This window comes from Tamandua tetradactyla, chromosome 18 (genome assembly GCF_023851605.1).
Source record: "Tamandua tetradactyla isolate mTamTet1 chromosome 18, mTamTet1.pri, whole genome shotgun sequence".
NCBI classification, from domain to species: Eukaryota; Metazoa; Chordata; class Mammalia; order Pilosa; family Myrmecophagidae; genus Tamandua; species Tamandua tetradactyla.
Genome location: NC_135344.1, coordinates 24,103,887 through 24,119,836, shown reverse-complemented (window position 1 = coordinate 24,119,836; position 15,950 = coordinate 24,103,887). Strand labels below are relative to the sequence as shown.

The window sequence follows — 15,950 nt, the reverse complement described above, 5'->3', positions numbered from 1 at the left end:
GTTATGAAATTCAAATTGTATGTTCCTAATAAGATTTTGCTTTGAATCAGGTTGCTCTTCCTGCTTTTCTTATTCCTTTGGTTATGTTACTTAGCTTTAGGTACCTTTTGTACACTTCCTGTGCTTTCCATTGGAACATACTAATCCAGTGTGAACTTTTGTGGCATTTCATAATACCCCACTGCACAAAACATCCCAATCTTCTAAGTGTAGTAAACAATATCAAGCAAACTTCTTTGTCAGAATCACTAGGAGCCATCAAAAATGTACATGTAATTGTAAATAATATAGAATTAAAGAATTGCTGTACTAGATTATAAAAATAAGTATGTGTTACCCTACAGCATAATGAAATAGTTCATTTTGTAGTCAAATTGAAAAGAGTTTTGTATAGTTCTGAATGCTGAGATGCAGCATATATGTATGCACAAGAATGTCTTCAGGTTTTTTTTTACACTTGACGTAAAGGAAATATCTTCTTTGGGTTGGAGGGTGGGGATTACCATGAGTTTTTTGGTTTTTTTGCATGGGCAGGTACCAGGAACTGAACCCAGGTCTCCAGCATGGCAGGTAAGAACTGTGCCTCCTGAGCCATCATGACTTGCCCTTTTTTTTTTTTAACATTATTTTGAAATTCAAATTTAGGAAAAATCCCCAAGGGATGTGAGTGAACTTGGAAGCAGCCTCTCACTGTAGCCGGATTGTCTTGCCCCTGGCCGTGGACTGTGGTTTCTACCTTGGATTCTCCTTGGTCAGTAAGAACTGCAGGGAATTCCCAGAAAGGCTCTTTTCCCTCCACATCCTTTGCTAACTGCCTACTGTCCACTTGGTGAATCTGATGTATCTGTCTTAGGACACTAACAGTTTCCCGCTCATCAAATCCCCAGAGGCTTCCTCCCCCCACGCCACTCCCCTTGCTCCCCTGCCCCCACTTCCCTCCCAGAGCGCCTCGCTCCTCTTCACAGGACACCTCCCTTACTCTCATGACTCTTGGCTCCTGGTTCCCCTCCTTTTCCTCCCTGGCTACTCTTTCTGTTTTGCCTCCTTCTCCAAGATACTAATCATGTTTGCCTATTTTTCTTTTAACCTTGGAAATCACCTAGGGTCTCCTAGTGCCTCCATGAAGTGTAGGATGGGAGCATGTAAACTTTTTAAATAAACTTGTGATATGTTATAATAGTTATTTTTTGTTTTGCTTTGTTTTTAGAGTAAGCAAGCAGAAAATTTATTAGTTACACATGTAAGAGGACATGTGGGCACTCTCACACAGACAGGGGTGGGGGAGGCCAGAGGCCTATACATAGTTTTTATCTTATGATGTTGACTTATCATTGTATTTTTTTCAACTTTTTTTATTGTGAAATATGACATATTTACAAAAAAGCAATACATTTCTAAGTACATTTTAGCAAGTAGTTATAGAACAGATTTTGAAGTTTAGTATGAGTTACAGTTCCATGACTGTTTTTTTCTTCTAGCTGCTCCAGGACACTGGAGACCAACAGAAATATCAATATAATGATTCAGCAGTCATACTCATTGTTAAATTCTATCTTGTCTGTTATACTCCTCCTTCTCTTTAAATAGCATATATACATAAAAGCAGTAAATTTCAAAGTACATCACAACAATTAGTTGTAGAACAGATTTCAGAGTTTGGTATGAATTACAATGCCACAATTTTAGATTTGTTTTTTTGGATGCTCTAAGGTACTGGAGGCTAAAAGAAGTATCAGTGTAATGATTCAGCACTCGTACTCATTTGTTAAACCCTACTTTTCTGTATAACTCCACTGTCACCTTTGATCTTACCCCCACTCTTTAGGGGTATTTGGTCTATACGCATTCTAACTTTTTCCTGTTGGAAGGGACTGTTGATTATATGGGATAGGGGGATGGAACTAGTGATGTTTCTGGAAGGCCTTACCCCTCTGCATTTCGAAACTTATCCGGTCCAGGGACCCATCTGGAAGTTGTAGGTTTTGGAGAGTTACCCTAGTGCATGGAACCTTGTAGAATCTTATATAATGCCCTATGTATTCTTTAGGATTGGCCAGAATGGTCTTGGTTGGGGGTTGGCAAGTTATGATAGGTAGCAATGTCTAACTGAAGCATGCATAAGAGTGACCTCCAGTGTAGCCTCTCAACTCTACTGAACTCTCTTAGCCACTGATACTTTACTTATTAAATTTCTTTTCCCCCTTTTGGTGAGGATGGTGTTGTTGATCCGATGGTGCCAGGGCCAGGCCAATCCCTGGGGGTCATCTCCCACACTCCTAGGGAGACTTTCATCCCTAGATGTCATTTTCCACTTAGGAGGGAGGGCAATGGTTTTTCACTTGCTGAGTTAGGCTTAGAGAGAGAAAGCCTTTATCTGAGCAACAAAAGAGGTCCTCCAGAGGTGACTCTTAGGCATAATATTTGCTCTTTTGTGTCTGGCTTGTTTTGCCTTACCAAATGTCTCATGGGTTCTTTCTCATCGTTGCATGCCTTACAACTTTGTTCCTTTTGTAGTAGCACCGTGTTTGCGATCATATGTTTATACCATCATTCGCCAATCTATCATTGTATTTTGTGTATTTTCCTATGTTTTAAAATATTCTTTGAGGACATGAACATTTAGATACTCTGTCATTTTATTTTCTCTATGTTGGGACATTAAGGTTGCTTATGGTTTTTTAGTTATGTTTTTGTAATGAACTTCTTGGTCTATAGCTCTTCCCTATATCTCTGATTATTTCCTTAGGAATGACTCCCTGGATTGGAATTACTGGGTTCAAAGGGATGAGTGCATTTAGCCCTTTAGATTATCTGTCAACTCTCTATTTCCTGCTCACTGATGCTCCCTGCTTTCGACTCTCTTCGTACTTCTTTACTCTACAGCAATAGATTCCCGGCAGATTTCCTTGTTCTCAGTTTCCTTCCTCCAGGTTGACCTACGTAGCCACTAACCACGGACCTTTTAAAGCCCAGTGCTTTGTGGCACCCTGTGCCCATGCTGATTTAGGCACTCCACACCGTCTTCCTGGATCTTCCCACTTGCTGGGGAAACCTGTAGCTTCCTGCATACGGAGGCAACTCTAAGTATATGGTGCCATCTTGGGTCAGGCCTTGGTGCTTCTTTTTTTTTTTAAAGGAAAGACAGAGAGAAGGAAGGAAGGATAGAAGGAAGGAAGGAAGGAAGAAAGGGAAACATCTTTTTAAACATTTTCTTGTTTTATTGTATTTTGTTTTTCCGTTTTTTGTTACATGGGCTGGGGCCGGGAATCGAACCGAGGTCCTCCGGCATAGCAGGCAAGCACTTTGCCCGCTGAGCCACCGCGGCCCGCCCGCCTTGGTGCTTCTTGACTTCTTTTGCCCACTGTTGATCCTGACTTTGCATTTTTGACTCAATCCCTAAGCCCCTCACTCTCAGCTGATGACCTTGTGTTGCTGTTCTTTGGAAAACGAAACAATACAGAAACAGCATTCCCCTGTTGGGGGAATAATAAACTACTTTTCCCTCTACCTTGTTCCTACCTGCCAGCAGCAGCAGCACATGACCTGCTTTTTCCATTTTTCCTCCCATGCAGCCCCTCTTCTTCTCCAAAACCCCCAACTCCTGTCATCTAGTAAATGGAGCCCAGGGATGCTGCTAAACATCTACAATGCATAGGGTGACCCCCACATCAAAGAATTCTCCAGCCTAAAATATGGATATTGTCTATGCTGAGAAAGGCTGTTTTGAACTTACTCTCAGACCTTGGCCTTGCTCTGCTGGGCACTTAATGTCCCTTTTTGTTGTAGGATATTGGGGAGATTTGCATTTGAATAGTTTCAGGCTCTCCTCTGATCGTTTCTAGTGAGAGCAGAGGTAATAACATTGGGTTGGAACTGAGTTTGTGGGTTATATCTACTTTGGCATCATCCTAGATCAGCTATCTAGACAGAGGGACATAACTAAAACTTCTAATGTTCCTTCCAGGTTAGTAATCCAATTGTCATGAAGTAGGATTAGTTGTACTTCACTACAAATTGGGCAGAAGCTGATTTCTGTGGGTTGGGAAGAATGAAGTAGGGGATAGAGAAGTTGATGTTCAACAAATATAACTGAAAAGAAGGTAGCAGAATTGGAGTTGAGAAGGTCAAGTGTAGCCTTTTAAAATTTATTTCCTGAATAAGGTTTTTCTATATCCTGCTTTGAGGCAGAGAGCCTCAGTAGACGGGGATTGGACATTTTAAAGCCAAATTAATAACATCTGTGGATGGTTATTAATTAGAAGTCTGAATTCTGTTTTCATTTTTAAATTAATACTTGGAATGGGATGATCATTTAATTAGTTAACATTTGATGGAGAGTATGTGCTTTTTTATTTTTAAGGGGAAGAGGCAAATATTAAATAACATTATTCAACTTGCTTAAGTATTATTTTCTCAACCATGAGACTATATACTATATTGTGGTGCTTTTGTTTTAATCCTTCTAGCCATTGTGTAAACTGGAAACATTGCAGCTTAATTTTATAATTTTAGACTTAGACAACGAAAAATGGAGTTCCTGCTCCTAAGTTTAGTCTGTTTAGCACTTGCATGTCCTCACCTGCTGAAGACTAAAAACTCAAAGTATTTTTCTTGTTGTTTCGAGAACTACTGAAAGGTGTTAGAGCCGTTATTTTCCAAACTGTAACTTGGGGTGAATTTTCTCCTCTAAGCCCTGGGTGACCCTCATTGCCACAGGAGCTCACTGCCTCTCTGGCGATCTGTCTGTCCTCCCAGCACACTGGGCTATCACGGCATCTGAGAGCCTGTGGGAACCTGAAAGTCTAGTTGATAAAGTTTCTCAGCCAACGTGTCAGGAAAACTTCTTGAGTGAGCATGCCACCAAATCTGAGTTAATTTTTTGCTGCAACTGGGAACACTTCCTGTTTCAGCAAGCAAAAATTGCATATGCCAAAGAAAGCACCCATTTTATGGGGAGTTCAGCATAGTTGAGCTTGGGCAGGTGAGTGAGTGATACTAAACGGGGCTGAGGGGTACCGAGGCTGGGCCCGCTGGCCCCTTGCAGCACTCTTGGTCTGCATGGGGTATGCTCTGAAAACTGGGGCTGCACATCAGAGATTGTGGACACCCAGGTGGCACTATCACCGTCATCTGGCACTGAGCACTTGCCTGTCAGCTGTTTCCTGTTTCCTGCTGAAGTTTATATCATAACTATTTTTGTTCCTGCCCCCCCCCCCCCCCCATCAAGATTTTAAGCTCTTTGAGGACCAGGAAGTTGTGTTGTGGACTGCACCCTGCCCAGAAAACTGGTGCAGCTTTAAATCAGGAAGACATCCAGGCCAAAGTTATAGGTGCTCACAAAACTGTGTGAACGCTGTTTGCTGCTGGACCTGTTTGATAACCCTCAGTTCCTCTTGCTACCCACTGAGCCCTGTCCTGGTGGCCAAACAGAGACTGTACCCACTGAGCCCTGTCCCAGCAGCCGAACAGAGGCCGCTGCAGGTAATTTAACGTTACTGCACCGCCTGATTATTTAAGCTGATTGCTGAGCTGGGCGGAGTTACTTCATCCTTATGTTGGGGTGGAGCTTGACTCAACTCCCTTTTCAACCAACAGGCATTTTTCTAGCTGTCGTGGAAGTGAATCATTATAATATAAGTAGCAAGCTCGGTTCGTTCTGGCTCAGTTGTCTTGCTGGAGTTGGTGGATATCAGCAGAGGTGTGTGTGGACACTGCTTCTAAAGGGAAAGGCGGTTCCTGAGATAGGCTTCCAGCTGGGTTACTGCAACTCTAGCTTCACCAAAGCTTTCCGGCAGGCTGGATGGCTTGTTTTCCATGAGCCTTGAGGAAAATTATAGGTAAGAATAAAGGCACTACTGTATGTGTGCTATGTGAATGCTGAATCTGTTCTTTGCAGAGTTGGATTTTGGAGTGGTACTGTAATCAATGGCATCATTCTAGCATGTACCAAGATTTTGCATTATAAATGACATCTTTTTGATGTTAGCATTAGCAATAGTTGATCGATTTTGCTTTCTGTATGTATAGAAAAGTGTGCAGGCAAATAGCAAAACCGAAGAGAATTGTGATCTGAATTCTCCTGATTTTCTACTCTTTGTTTTATCTCTGTCTTGATTCTTTAGAAAACTGTACAATTTTCATTCAAAAAATAAAAGTATATCAGATGCTTTTATTTTCTTTCTGAAAATAATAGGAAAATATAGACCACTTAAGTTTTGTGAATATTGTTATCTGATTTAGAAATCACTGGTTTGGGAGGAAACGATTGGGATTTTTCTTCCTTTTCTGCTTTGGATCTATTTTCTCTGTGGTTTATCAGACTTAGAAATCTCACTAGAGAAGAGGAGCTACCAGCTGTACTTGGCTTTCAATGAAATATTGTCTTATGTCACGAAACAGTTTGCTTGGAGAATGATTTATGGATTATATCAGAATTTTCAGTGTTAAGGATAGAAACCTTTCTTTTCCTCAGTACTTGACTTACATGTTTTATATTAAATGCAATTTTTTTGTTGTTGTTAGGAAGGACAAAAATTAAACTGAATTTTTTCCTTTAGGTTCTGCTATCATTTTGTACCCTTACTGCTTGTACATACAGATATGCCTTATTATTAAAATGTGATTTTTCTGTTTCTGTGCTGTCTCACTTGATGGTGATTCATAAGCTGTTGGCTAATTAGTTGATGTATGTGAATACATTTTCAAAGCCTGAAATAAATTTTGCAGGCCACACCTTCACATTAATGAGCCAACTTACTTTCACAAAAGTATCCCTGGTGTGGTTTAACGTTGTTTAAAATTGCTATTTTGAAACGATAAAAATGCATCAACAATACCAAAGCCTACAGTCAAATATGATATATGCTTTAAGAAAATACTTTCTTTCACGTTGAAAGTACGTTGACTATGGGTGTTTGAGATAGATTCTGTGAGTGAAACAAAACTACAAAGCAGGAATTTAAAGTACCTGGCTGACAAGTTTTGTCAGAAATGAGCAGGGAGAAAGCGATTGGTCTGGATGCTGCGAGGTAGATTCTTTTTTTTTCTTTCTCCCTCTCCAAGCGGTGCAAGATAGTGAACTAGAAGTAACTAAAATCTCATGGGGATTTGCATAAAGTGGTAGGAAATCAAGAAGTGAAAGAAAGGATGTGCTTTTTATTTAATTAAACAAAACAAATTTGAATGATTTTCAGTTACAGATGTTATGGCTTAAGTTTTTAATTGATATTGTTTTCATGATCATTTGTTTTTTGTTTTTCAATTGAAGAGTTTTTTTTTTCTTTCCCAGTCTCGTATTGCAGTGAAATGTTGATTTAAAACATAACAGCTGAAAAGAATTATATGAATTTTGCTACTTGAGAAACATGGAAGTTTTATCCCAAAGCAGTTTGTTTGGTGGGTGTGGCAAAGGCTGGAAGCCTCTGTACTTATTAGCAATATCTTTGAGGCATTTTTAGTTATTAACAGTTGTTTTGGTCTGGGGGCGGATTGTTTTGTTCCCTTTTTTTTTTTCTTTTGTGTATTTCAATCCAGGTAATGTTTTTTTTTTTTTGATCCAAAGGGCATTTCCAAATCAATTTTCAGGTGAAGTCATTTCTTTGACCATGGCAGAAGTTTCTGCTGCTTATGCATTTTGAGTTGATGTGCTATACTAATTTAGGGGACTTTGCCTTCTAGAGGTAGGTTGGAGGAATACCTGCTGATCTCTAACCTTGAATCCCAGAGGTTTTTTGAGGGTCATTCGCCTTCTGAGTGATGGCAGAAGCACATGTTCTCAGTTGTTTTCAGACTCTATCTCAACTATGTTCCCAGTGGCTCTGAATTCCACAGACGGTGACTTGGCATACCTCTACTTAACAGTAAATATTTGTGCTTGCTCTGTGCCTGACCTGGCTTTTCTCGGAGAGCACAGGTGGGCTGTGTGACATGGGCCAGCAACTCCCAGGTGAGCCTACCTGCTGGCAGAACTTGTGTGCCTGGCCTGGGACAGACCACAAACTGTTCTCCTGAAATCGAAGGGGACACTGTGGCTGATTCCATTAAAGGTCTGGGCTCTAGATTGTATAAATTATCCCTCCAGCCTTGCTCTTGTCACCAGAACTGTATCAGCCAAAAGAATCATGGGATCTTTTCAGGTAATCAGGAGCTATACTGTCTCAGCAGAGATGGGTGAACTCTTTACTCATCCCAGAAGTCATTACCAGAAGAAAGGTTAAAATTCCAGCTCGTGGATTGACATCATCCCTGAAAATAAAGGATAGATGATCTTCCACGAAAGAATGGAAGAATCTTCCATTCTTCCATTCAGTGGAAATTTTTGGAAAAGTACATGAAACCTGTGCCCTCAAATACAATTAACTGTGATTCAGCCTAAGTGAAAACACAGATAGGATAGATTCGACAGGGTAAATGGAGTTTAACCAGAAACATAGAAGAGCACCGCTTTCAATGATGTAAGCCTTTGTTCATGTAACTATTACTCATTGGGCTTGCTGTGGGCATGGAGGTCACATGGAATTACAAACACAGTCCTCTCTGACTCAGGGCAGTGACTGGAAACCCTGTCATGTTATTGGAAGGCATTTGGTCATAGATTCTTGAGCAGAAGCCCTTTGGAGTCATGGGGTGTGACCTTTGGGAGCATTTGCCAGTGCAGAGATTTGAACCTTTCAACTCTGTTAACAGGGTCAAGAAGTTTGTTTTGGCCAAGATCTGCCATGCTTAGTAGACAAGCTTGAGACTCAAAGGTAGCCTCTAGTTTTGTTAAACCCACTGGCATGGCAGGCTGGAAGGCATTTTTATAAATTCTGCTTTTTCTCTCTTGCCTTCTTCTGTTGAGGCTTTCAGGGATATAATTATATGTGAGGTTAATCAGTGAGATCTGTTCTGCCTTGGGTGGGGGAGTGTGGACACTATCCAGGCTGGCATTTTATTCATGTACCTATTTATTTTAACCCATAGACAGGGTTATTTAAGATGCTTAAATTTTTATTTTTTTAAAATATTTTTAAAAAAATTTTTTTTAATTTTTAATCTTATTATTCTCTTAATCAGCCAGTTTTCAAATACATAATAAATATCTCTTGTACTGAAATACCTTTTACCCATATTTTTTAAAAATTTTTAATCTTATTATTCTCTTAATCAGCCAGTTTTCAAATACATAATAAATATCTCTTGTGCTGAAATACCTTTTACCCATATACTTGCCATTTTGTAATTGGCTAAAAAAATTTTTAAGGTTTTTTTTTTTTTTTTCCTTCTCCCATTCTTCTTTTTACTCGATTTTTGTTTGATTTTCTTCTCTTATATACTTTACGTACTTAGAAGTGCTGGCCTGAGTGAGATGGTGATCAAAGACAGTTAAGACTTACTCGATTTGTAAGATAAATCAAACTTGGGAAATGTGTGCCCTAATTTTGTTGGCTGGTTTAAACATTTTCTTTTGAATTCTTTGTTCATGCATGTGAGATCACACACCAAAGCTGAGTGGTTTTCCACTTGTGTATGCCAATGGAACTGTTTCTGGTTCAAACAAGGAACTTTTAACGGCTGGAGAGATTATAGGAGCTGAAGGGTGTGTGTGTGTCAGAGAGGGAGCAAGAGAATGCAAAGACCAAGAGGCCACATGGGGCCCTGTCACCTTGCCTGGAGCTGTCTGTCCCGGGAGGTGGCACACCATCCTGTTGTAAGGATCTTACCACTAACATTTGATTTTGAGCATGACCCAGGACTGAAGCTTTAATGACAAAGCCAGTATCTTACTTTAGTAATAACCAGTTGGGACTGTGGGGGAGACCCACAAACTAAAAGGTGCTGCTGTGGAAGGTGCCAGCTCACCAGCCCTCCCTGGGTAGGGGAGCGGCGCCTGTCCCTGCCCCCACCCCAGCGAGCCCCACCCTCCCTCCCAGAGCACAAGGCTTCCTCCTGCCTCCGGTGGTTGCCTAATCCTAGGTGCTCTCCACATCGCAGTGAGATGGCCTTTTGTTGTGCTTCTGCACATCTATATTTGGCTCTGCTGCTTTTGTAGTAGAGGGAAGACGTGTGGGCCGAGGACACAATCAAAAGCAATTTGCCCATTTCCAAATTTAGAGTGCACCTGGTAGAGTCCAAATGCACCCTTCTCCCCACCCCCGACACGAAATTCATTCATTTATGCAACAAATATGCCCTGCTCACCACCAGGCCCACTCCTGATCCACGTGCTGGGATGCCGAGCTGTAAGGGGAAATCATGAAAACAAACCCAGGTGTGTGTACCTTCTTCCAGAGTGCAGGCCCTCAGTCATGTATGTTACCCTAAATGAAGGAGACCAGGCAAATGGGGGACAGCTCTGATGTTTTTCATAGGGTCCCATCCCCATTAGCGATGTCTCATTTCCTTTAAGTTTCTGCTCATAACCATTGTTTCAGGAAGGTTCCTCACCATCCTTCTTAGAACTGCAACCGAAACGTTCTCCTTTCCCGCGCTCCACAACGTCAGACCTCTGTGCTTGCTCCATTTCTTTCTCATTAGTATTTAGTATTTATCATCTTCGAACATACCATATGCTTTGCTAATTTAATTTTTATGTTACTATCTGTCTCTTCCCTGCTAGAATGTAAGCACCACAAGGGTAGGGATATTTTATCTGTTTTCTTCTCTAAGGTCACTAGTACAGTGCTCCCACCCCCCCACCCCCAATATAACAGGAACTCCATGTGTATTTGCTGAAGAAAGGAATGGATGAGGAAACCAGATATTCATGCTTTAGGAGGGTCTGTGACCAAAGCCTTCAAGGAGGCTTCCAAAAGTGTCCTTGAGGACCTTGTCATCCTGGTTTTGGTCAGTTAAAGGCTATGGTTTCTTCTTAGTTGTCAGCACCATTGGGTGGTAGGTCACTGGTTCCCCACCTTTTATGGATATGCACACAACTTTGAGGTTAAGCCTAATTGCCAGACTTTCTGACAAGCTTTTCTAATGGTGGGAGTTTAGTGACCTGTCTCTATTATGCCATGAGATCTATGCATAGGGGAATAGCTCTCTGAAGCTCCTTACAGCCATTCATTGATGTAGCTAGTGGTTTACCCATTGTGAGTTTTTCCTGCCTAATTGCCCTCTGGTTTTCAGCGTGCAACATACTGCAGTTACATGTTCTGCTGTGGTTTTGCTTAGTCTTAATCCTTTATTAATTGTCTCTTGTTCATACTCCCTAAGAGCAAATTATCCTTCACTTTCGGCTTCTGTTCCATTGCTATTGGATTTCTTTGTTTCAGTCTTGACATGAGAAAAATAACCAAGGAATTGCAAGTGAGGCTATTTCCATCTGATTTTCTCCTATTTTAGCAATAGTGTTCCCTAAAATAATAGAGATGGCCATTGCCCAGCATGTGAAATCTTTGTAGTATGGCATTCCACCTTAGAGACAGTGATACTTTCCAGTATTTTTTTTACCACGGCGGATACCCCCTCATCCCTATGCCCAGACTGCAACCCCTTACACAGTTCCACCAGAATCTCTGAGAGCTGAGGCCCAGGCAGCAGTATTTTTAAAGCTCCCCAGGTGATTCCACTGTGTAGCCAAAATTGAGAACCACTAAATTCTAATACATATAGTGCTTTTCCTGTAAGCCACTTATTTTTAAAATAGGCCTCAATAGTCCTCTCTTATTGTACATGAGACATATTAAAATAATAGGTATTGTGCACTACTTACGAAACTTAGACAGTGTGGGTTATTACTTGGCATGAAATAGATGCTCAATAAATGAAATGCTTATTGAATGAATGAATTGGGAAACCTGCTCATTAGACATTTACTTGCTTTTGCATGTTGCTCACCAACATGCAAATTCGGTATGAGAAAGATGATTTAAAATTCACCCAAATATGAGCTTCTCCCAATCTGAACCTACTAATTCAAAGTCACAGTATGAGGCTTAAGTATCAGCCTCTATTTTGTAGAATGGACCAGTTTTTGGTTCATAATTAAGAGAAGTGACTATTGTTATGAAAGCATGTTATGGAAGGATTTGACCATTCATTATGGTACCATGAGATGGCTCAGATAGAAAAGGAATATTTTCTAAGTTGGACTGAAGGGAATAAAATTTCTTTAACTAGCCCATGCTTTTTGACCAAAAGTTCTTTGTTGAGTTTGATTACCCATTAGCTTGGTGCACCATGTTTATTAAATAAGGTGGACAACCTTTTCCATCCCCAACAATAGAGTACTAAATTTACCTTACTACTGAAAATAAATACTGACTCTATTGTGCAGTGCAGGCTTAACTCTAACCACTGTCCTTTGGGTGCTTGGAATTTCAAACATCTGTTTGACTGTGTAATGAAAACTGTTCATTTATATTTTTAGCACTCATTTCCCAGTGTACCATCGATCAGCATATTCTATAAACAGGTCATAGATTTTCAGTGTAAAGTGAGTCTGGGGGTTGTGTATAGTTAGGTCACATATTGCCTCATTCAACAGCACTATTAAAATGCATATTGCCTAATGAGAATAGTGAAGGATCTTTTCTTTACAAGACTCCAAATTAAGAAAGCATATAGGTTATTAATATCCTGACTGAGCATCCCATTTGTTCCTTTTGCTATCACAGAAACCATGGAAAAGGGACAGTGCCCCTGTGGAACTGCTTAGCAGCATCAGAAAAATCTAGTAGCCAAGATATTCTGCCAGCATGTCCAAACATGACTTTTACCAGAGAAGCAAAAGGACAGACTTCATTTTTTTATTCATACCTCTCTTACCTACTCAGGTGAAAATACTTGAAAATTAGAAAGTGGAGACCCTAAAAGAAAATTGCAATAAAAAAGAAAAACAATTGAGGACTTAAGCATTTATTCTAATTTACTATAAATTCATTTAAAAGGAAGTAGATAATAGCAACAATTCCTATATATATATATATTTTGCCTTTGTCAGTTTCCTTAATTTCCTCAAGATGACATGGAGAACCCTCCCCAGCATCCTGCAACTCTAACAGACTTTTCTGTAGCTATCAACTGAAAGGTTCAAGGAATATAACTTCATATTTCTTAGCTCTGGGAGCACATATCCCCTTTCTTTTTGTGAGAGTCCTTCCACCCTTCACACCTGTATTTCTTTCCAGAATAAATTGTATTCTCGTCTTTTTTTAGAGCCTTGCTTCTCCAACCAGCAGCATTGGCATCACCTGGGAGTATGTTAGAACTGCAGATTCTTGGGTTCCATCACAGACCTCCTCAATCAAAATCAGCTTTTTAACAAGAGCCACATATTTAATATTACTCTCATAATAAGAAAGGCCTTGCTGTAAAAACACTTTACCCAGCAAACAAAAAGCAGGAAAGTGATTTCTTCTCATTGTGTGGTGTCAGTGGGGAAGTCCAGATGCACGTCAGATGGCTTAAAGTAATCCAACCCACTTCCCCCTGCTCATAACCCAGGAAAGAGAGAGATCCTGTGTCACTTTGTTCATGACGGTGTGGCAGCATCCACAGGTGGAATGGATTTCGGTGATAAAATTGTGATCACTGTTGAATGGTATCTTGATCCACGTCAGCTGTACAAGAATTCGAGGCTCATTACAAGGAATGTTTTCTCAGTCATTTGCTTTTGTTAAGCACTGTTTAAGAATCTGTTTGGTATGTGAAAATTCATGTCTGTATTGATGCTAATGCATCTTTATTTCCAAAGGAAACCTTTTCAGGTTTGGAGAGAAATCGGCAACAGGCTACATTAGTGATCCATTTTTCATGTGAACTCCTTTTCCAGTTTATACATGATTATCAACATCTGATAATCAGGATTTCTGGAGTAAAATATCTATTATTTTCTCCCTAAACTCATCTTCAAATATTAATATTTCTTGTATTCTTTAGATTTTAATTCTGATGTTTTTCACACAGGATTATGTCTGTAAGTCAGGTTGTTAAAAAGTTCATGCTGTAATCAAAAGTGGGTCACAATTTTCATTTTTGGTTCACAATTTTAGTTTTTGGTATCAGGTGATAGTATTGCTGAATTGAGGCTCACTGAGAAACTTGTTTTTTTGGTTTTTCGTTTGTTGTTTGTTTCCTGTTTTGCCATTTCTTTGAGTATATTTGAGCTTTTAACTAAGGGCATTCTGGGAAATGACTCCACAACTTGTCCCTTGTAGAAAGTTGAAGAAAATGAAGCAAATTTAAGAAAATGGGATTTATGTGAAAAATAGATTCTTATCTAGTTGATCATTACCAGTCTGAGAGAGATCAGATTGAGAATTTCACATTTTGGCAACTCAGGCAAGAAAATTTTTCCAAATGTTTAATCCTGGAAAGACATTAACCCGTTAAAATGATGGTTAGGAAGGCAAAGCAACCAAGAAATATTGAGGACCCATTCTGTGCAACATTCTGTGGAAAATAGAAACTAGCCTAAGACACTAATAGTGGGCCTAAATAACTTGCAACTGCTTTCAGAGATTGAAGACACACACTTAGAAAGGGACAAGCAGCACAGAAAGGCACAGGATTCACTGGCAGGGGAGTAGACTACATAGTCATGCCCATAGGAATTCAGAGAGTGGGGAGGTTGACTGTTTTAGACTGGTTTGCTTTGGGAATCTGAGGAGGAGGTGATGGCTGTGTGGAGCCTAGATGGACCACAGGTATCGACAGAGGTGAGCAGAGAACTTCTGAAGAATCCCCGCTTGGCCAATAGAAAGATGCCAGTGCAGTGGGCCCAGCCCACTCAGTGCTGAAGATGAGACTTTGAAGACTAAATGATTGTATTGACCTATTTGGAAAACCAAACAGATGGGGCTGTTATTGAGGAGTGGCTTAAATTGGATTCTCCCACAATGCCTAATAGAAATTCTGAAGCATATGGCAAAAGTGAAGCAAGGAGCCCCGTGTCTGTTGGTGAAAGAGCGTAGAGGTCTAACTTCCACAATTATTAAGGGACAGGGGTTTCCTGTGCTCTGTGTCAGTTTTCTTAACCTGTCCTGTGTATTTTCACCATGATTACTTGATACTTTTTTCTTCAGGGTCTCAGGGACAGGGGGAAACATAATCCTTATAAAACAACATCATCTAGTGGCATAAACATCACTGCTCAGACACACACCGCCATGAGGTGGGATGGTGCAGCTAGGAATAATTATAGAGACTAATTATAGAAACTACCTAAATTCACTTTAGAAGAAGAATTTAGAAGAATTATATTCAAGGCTATTGAGTAAGCAAACAAACCGACAGATACTTGACCTTACCATCACTGAGCTCTGTACTGCATCTCAAGACTTCTAAAATAGAATTTAAAAAGAGAGAAGCAAAAATAATTATGCTTCATGGATTTTGCCACAGGAAAAAAAGTAATGTATAATCAAGTGTCAAGTCTTTCCTAATACAATAACTTAAGGGAAGATTTTTAAAACCTTAACTCCCAGGTTCCCATCAGATTTAACCAAGCTGAAGCTACAAACATCCAACTTATGTTCTTTTTTGAGAGTCACACACAAAAAATCCTCCAGTTTGCCTCCACTTTGGAGATATGTGAACAGATTCTGTTGGCCTTGTGTTGAGCAGGTAAAGCAAGATTTTTAATGCTGATGATGGCTTCACTTCTTCTATAAATTCACTTTGTTCTGGACAGCATATGGGTCCAGAGGTGAGAAGCTACCATACTTATCTGGAACAAAACTGTGTCCCAATGACCCCTGTCTTCTCTGTAGCATTGGGGTGAATGGAGCTTTATCATCATCTAGCCCTCTGTCCACTGATTACATATTATTTTTTTTCTGTGGGACTACCATGAAGCATAATTATTTTTGCTTCTCTTTTTTTTATTCTATTTTTAAAGTCTTGAGATGTGGTATAGAACTCAGTAATGGAAAGATCGAGTGTTTGTCCGTTTGTTTGCTTACCTAATAGCCTTGAATGTAAAACTTTAAAAATTATTTTGCAAGTTGTTTTTTTAAGAGTCAAGA

The 15,950-nt window shown here is 40.0% G+C and overlaps 1 protein-coding gene across 7 annotated transcripts in view; it reads left to right on the top strand.

Annotated features, from left to right (window-relative positions):
* NEDD4L (NEDD4 like E3 ubiquitin protein ligase) overlaps window positions 1–15,950 on the top strand; it is a 356,789-nt gene that overhangs the window by 176,723 nt on the left and 164,116 nt on the right. Inside the window, exon 1 of one of the 7 annotated variants that reach the window (XM_077135367.1) lies at window positions 5,596–5,837. The exons of the other annotated variants lie outside the window; for them this stretch is intronic. Within the exon in view, the coding sequence (XP_076991482.1) occupies window positions 5,815–5,837 (23 nt within the window). The 5' untranslated portion in view covers window positions 5,596–5,814. Of the gene's footprint in view, window positions 1–5,595; window positions 5,838–15,950 lie in introns of those variants that run through there. 7 annotated transcript variants of the gene reach the window in all.